At 31.8% G+C, this 6000-nt stretch overlaps 1 protein-coding gene across 1 annotated transcript in view; it reads right to left on the bottom strand.

Annotated features, from left to right (window-relative positions):
* Nucleotides 1-4052: 4052 nt before the first annotated feature.
* Nucleotides 4053-6000, bottom strand: part of LOC120632638 (hemicentin-2-like) — a 46109-nt gene continuing 44161 nt past the window's right edge. Inside the window, exon 6 of the mRNA XM_039902586.1 lies at nt 4053-4988. Within this exon, the coding sequence (XP_039758520.1) occupies nt 4732-4988 (257 nt within the window). The 3' untranslated portion in view covers nt 4053-4731. The remainder of the gene's footprint in view (nt 4989-6000) is intronic.

Here is a 6000-nt window from a genome sequence, read left to right as displayed (position 1 = left end):
ATTAACGATAGGCCAGCGTTTGACGACAATCATGCCCGTTAGAAAGCAATGATGAGGTCTAGGTTGGAGCACGCTTGCCTAGAAAAAGCCTATTCACTCTAGCCTTGAAGGTACTTAAATTATACGTGGCAGGAAACACAGTATAGCAATCTAAGCTTAATTTTTATAATACAAAAAGATTTTCTACCCTGCCGTCTCTGCATTTTGGTACTCGATAATTACTACGATTGTGAGCGTACTAATCACGCAGTAAGGGTACAGGAGGTAAGTGAATATTAAACTAGGTCGCACAACTCGACTCGTCGTGTTCTAGTTGTGAATTGCGTGGAACGATTGAGGCAATGTTCACTCAAGTCGACTGCATCTTACAGTTGGTTTCAATTGACACGGAAATATCAATAAATTATATCTCTAGCATGCTCAATGTTATTAGCTGTTTTATTTGTTATCTACTCGTATAAATGGAAGTACTTAAGTTACTAAGACATTAAATGACTTATATAAATGTGTCATACCGTCACATAAATGCGTTATGCAGGGGTTTTGTGACACTTCAACTGAGATCACCTTTCAAATGCTTCTAATATTTTCATGGCACTTGATCCAAGGAATTAGACACGCGTGTTTTATTTCATATTACGGCACTTGTGTTTTATTTATGATGTCTCAAATAAGCAAAATTTGTACCTCACTGTAAGTGTATAAAGTTGGAACGCATTTTCTTAAATAAAAATATGTTTCAGAACATCTTAATTTTGATAAATGAAGGTTTAATTTCATTAAATTATTTATAATTATTCATAATGAGTTACGTTTTAAATTTGAAATATTCCCTTTATTATATTTTTAATATAAGCAGTTCGAATGATGCTGGCTGTACGTCGGTTTGCATTGGTAAGCAAAAAATAAACATACGAAATCCTATTTATAATGTGCGTTATTTAAGAAATACATTTTTGAGCTTAACCTAAATTAATAGCTTTAAAAGTAAAGCATTATTTTCAAGTTAGTTTGACTTTTAAAGCCGTAGGTACATTTAGTTCCTATAGAGGCCTTATTCACTAGGAAAAATTATGAAAAACCGTTCTAAATTCAACTATTTTGATAGCTGGATAACTAGAACATTTATGCCAATATTAAACGTAAAAACAAAAATTCTGCATGAAAAAAATGCGTCGCTTACGGCACAAAATACCTACGTTAAGATTTCGATTGCACCGTTATAATCTTTTAAGGAGCATTTTATCGTTATGAAAATAATAAAAAATTAAACAAAACATTCATTATTAATATTTTATTTATTAATATTTCTATCAATATACTTAAAAACAATATGTAACATAGTTAAGTACTACTACATTTGATAGATTATTACACAACCCTTTTTTTCTACTTGTATTTAAAGACAGCGTCATTTTAATTAACATTGAACAATAATATTAGAGCTAACGCACACAGTTTTTGGACGTCAATTACCAAAATATTTATTCCAAGCTATATTAGCTAGGAATAGAAATTTTTGTACAGATTTTATGTAAAATAAATTTCCAAAAAAAATTAATAGGTATATAGACTTTAACGACTATATTGTTTGGTATGATCCTACTAAGAAGTCCTAAGTAGTATACACACACAATTTTTTAGCACGTTAGATTATAGGTATTTTGTTTTCATTGTTAAGATAGATAAATTGTATATGAAGGAGAGACCCTGAGGTTATATTTTTCCAACACTATTTTTAAAACTGACGAATATTTTAACAACAAATTTCATTTAAGTAAATAAATTTTATTTCATTAAGTAATACGGGCTTAAATGAACTTGCCAGACAATGAATATTCATGTGTCAATACATCTATCAATATTACGCAATAAAAACCATAACATAAGGTGTGGTAGTGGTGTGCATTATAGCAAATGTAAAAAGCTTATGGTCCTAAATAAAGTTAAAACAATAATTGATTCGTTCAAATGCACACATGCCTACGTGTAAATAGGATTTTAATCTTTTAACGATTATTATCACAAAGAGGCAAAAGTGTTGACATCGACAATTTCTTTATTGCTAAAAACAGAACCTCCTAAAATTATTAACCTAGTTAAGCATGCTAACCAATAAAAAAAAATTACAGATTGTAATATGCAGCTTTAAATTATAAAGCTGCATAAGGCTTTCACTTGTCGACAGATTGAAAGCATGATTTCCTTGTGTACATTAGCTCTGAGGTGTAAAGAAATGCTTTTATATACCTTTACATAATATTATTTGCTGTCCGAAATAATATAAACAAGTTTCAAGCTTATTTACATTACAATATTATTTACACATCTTATCATATTTTATGTACACAGAACATAATCAAAAATTACAGTAAGGATTATGTTTAAAACTATTCACAATGTTCCTATTTATTACAATTGATAATAAACATGTATAAATAAAATTAATTTACTATTATTTGTCTCTGACAATTCCAACAATCTTTAACCGTACTGTAACTTTACGAACTTTCGATCCCCAAGCGATGTATCTAATTTCATGATAATTAATACCAGTAATATGATAATATTGAAAAATAAGAATATTTATTACATTTCGAAGTTTAAAGTTACGAAGATTCATTAAAAAAAAATATAATTGACAATATGTACGGCTCCTAGTAATATGCATCACAAATATATTTTAAATAGCGCCAAATAGTAGAAACGACGTTTTATGAACTATTAGTCGAAGAGATACAAAAAAAAAATCTTAAATTTGCTTAATATAAACAACTAAAAACCTCGCTGCTTCAGTAATAAAAAATAAAACATTTTTATAGACTACAGACTGAGATTCGCAGATGTGTTTTCTTTTTCTTCCAAGTCGTTTACAATGTCTCGTAAATTTGCTCAGCGATATCAAAAGGAAAGGATAAATAAAATGGAAAATAAAAGAAGGAGCTCAGCTATTGAGAAAATTTCTAAACAACTAGAGTCTATCGGCTCGATGTATCGTACCATGGGTATCTTTGCACAGCACTCGAGAGATGCATATTCACTGTTCGTTTGTGGAAACTGTACTTTACTGAGAATGTAACGACCTATATGCGTTTTATGCAATTTGTCATTTAAACAGACTTAATTATAAATCACAATAACAATCTTTTATATTTAAATTTTATGTAATCAAATATTGACTTTGCCTGAAATAAAGATATAATTATTATTATCATATATTGTACACCTCTAAATAATGAAAAGTCCACTTAATGTAATCTATCTTTATAGCTTAATTTAAAAAAATATAAATGCTATTTGTTGGTAAGAACATCACTTGAGAAGGGCGGGAGAAGAAAAAAATGGCCATATCATGGCCATTTTTTCAATCTTCATGATAAGGTGTTTAGAAACAGAAAATTTGCCCAGCCAATTTGCCAAACCTAAAATATTAATTTGAAAATACTGGAAAAATTAAGTCAGTTATTTTAGGAGGGACAACCATTTATGGGACAGGAGAACGACTCTCGGATAAGCTAGTCAAAACAGTTGCTGATTTCCCACACACAATATATTGTATATATTATGTGTATATTATGATGTAATAGTATGCATATGTTGTGTACAAGCTTTGAAGCTTCACTACTTGTTTTTTACTGAGCACTCTGAGAGTCTGAACTAGCATAATTTTACATCCACTGTAAAATTTTCTGTGATCATCAATGTTTGCTCTTATTGTTGACTTAACGAATTAAACCTATATTTGCTGAAACTATACACATAAAGGTTGTTTATTAATTAATTATTAACATGGCTTACGCAATAAGTTTAAATAATTTATGTTTTTTTTCTAAATTAACCTTTACTAACCAAAACAAAGTGAAAGTTCAATTCAAACTAATTATATTAATTGAGTTTCGAATTTGAGCTACACAAAATTGATAATTGAATTTTAATCTAAAGTTGCTTTTAGCTATTTAAATTTATCCAAATTAACTCTACATAAATCGAATAACAGTAATTGATCTAAATTAAATAATGTTATTCCAAACAGAACGTGATGATTCCGAGTTTTTATTTGTTCCAATCGGGGGATTATATAACTAGTCGGTTGTGACTAGTTCGTGCTGTTTATTCAACTTGATAGAAAGGCAAATAACGTGGCAAAGAGACCGTCCGTCGGCTTAAACACGTAACACATAAACTAAGCTTCTTATATTGAATCTCAGCTCATGGCATATCGAAATAGCAAAATCGATTTCCTTTTAATCTTGCTATAGGATTAAGATCAGCGTAGTTAGCTGGAAAAAACGAAAGAGAATAAGCGGCAACTAATCGCCTAAAATACTTAAGCCGCCAAAGTAAATGCGTACCGTTAATCTTCATAAAGACAATTAATATCAACATTAATACCTCAAGCTTTTTAAGGCGCTTATCGCTCTATTAGAAAATTCAATTAGGCGACGCTCTTAAGCCTTTTCATCTCGAGAAAAAAATGTTTTCGAAACTAGAATTCATGTCGAATGTACTATGAAAATATATTAAATGAGTACCAAATAATAAATTTGAATAATTATAACTTTCGTAACCTTTTAAAGGTAATATATACTAGATATTGAGTCGTTGTATTTCAAATACACAATAGCGTTCCAAGGATGTACTTTGAACGCTTTAGTTGAACTATACATAAAGCAGCTTAAAGTTATGCTATCATTACATTTCCCATAAATCAAGAACTTAAACCGTAGTTGGTCATCTCCCAGACCGCATCCAAAAGTTTTTGAAGAAATCAACATAACCTACGAAAAATGCAACGCAAGCGAAAAAGGTTATTTCGAATAATATATAGAAAAAATTCGCTGGGTAAAAGCTACGTTGCCGATGTACCGTCGACATAGTGGCAATGGTCGCTAATAGTATTGGATTTAGTTGTTGAGGTGGTGGGCTGGAACTCTGCATAGCAGCCGGCCGCTCCCCGCTCAGTACATGAACGATCACTGACGCAGACTCTGTTAAAACAAAATAAAAATATTAGAAATCAATATCCTTAATAATATTATAAATGCAAATATTATCGTTTGTTTGGATATATTTATATCCTTCACACCCTAAATAAACAACTAAAAAACTTTATTTAACATAAAACCAGTGGAAAGAACGGAGAGTAACTCGTTATAGTATGAGCCCTTAGGGTCCGTTCACACAGACCGGCTCGGAGAGCATCGGCCTGCTTTTTTCTTTTCACACAGACCGGGTCGTATACGCTTGGAATTGGCCGGAGCGGAGCCGCCAACTATTTCACATCGACCGGCTGGAAGAGATCTGAAAGCGGGTGCGGCTGCGCGAGCGAGAAAGAGCACGCAAGCGGAGCCGGTCGGCTCCTTTTATTACTTCACACGAAGCGCGTTCAGGCATTTTTAATGACAAAAAAGGTGCAAATGCAAAAATAAACTTTACTACAATCACTCAAAACACTGTTTCCAACGTGATAAAAATCTGCTCTCCTCTCCGAGCCGGTCTGTGTGAACGGACCCTTAGTCCTTGAACTAAGACTGATGTAAATTTAGTCACCTCTTTATACGAGGACAGTTAATTTTTGTAAATTTTCTTAGAATACAATCAGAATATAACACAGTAGAATAAAATGTCAAGTGATTCTTCACGTTTAAAAAGTTTCTAAATTTTAACCCCATTTTGTTCCACGCTTAAGTTTGGTCGTGTAAGGAGTACCTACTGCAGCCATTACGGGATCTGTCAAGTACTAGCTTTTTAATTTTGATTCAGTGGACAGTGACTTATCGGTGCTGAGACAAGAGTTAGTAGACTACATCATCGCAAAGTCGCCTGTCCATCAGTATTCTACAAGAGAAATATTTTAGAGAGTATTATTACTATACGTGCCATCCATTCAATTCCATCCACATTTTTCTACCATCAAACTGTTAGGCATTGAAAGGATCTGCACCGTTACCTAGTTGATATCCAATGGATACAAAACGATTTGCTTCCTTATTTTTGAAT

Source organism: Pararge aegeria, chromosome 20 (assembly GCF_905163445.1).
Source record: "Pararge aegeria chromosome 20, ilParAegt1.1, whole genome shotgun sequence".
Taxonomy (NCBI): Eukaryota; Metazoa; Arthropoda; class Insecta; order Lepidoptera; family Nymphalidae; genus Pararge; species Pararge aegeria.
This window is presented reverse-complemented; position numbering and strand designations above follow the sequence as displayed.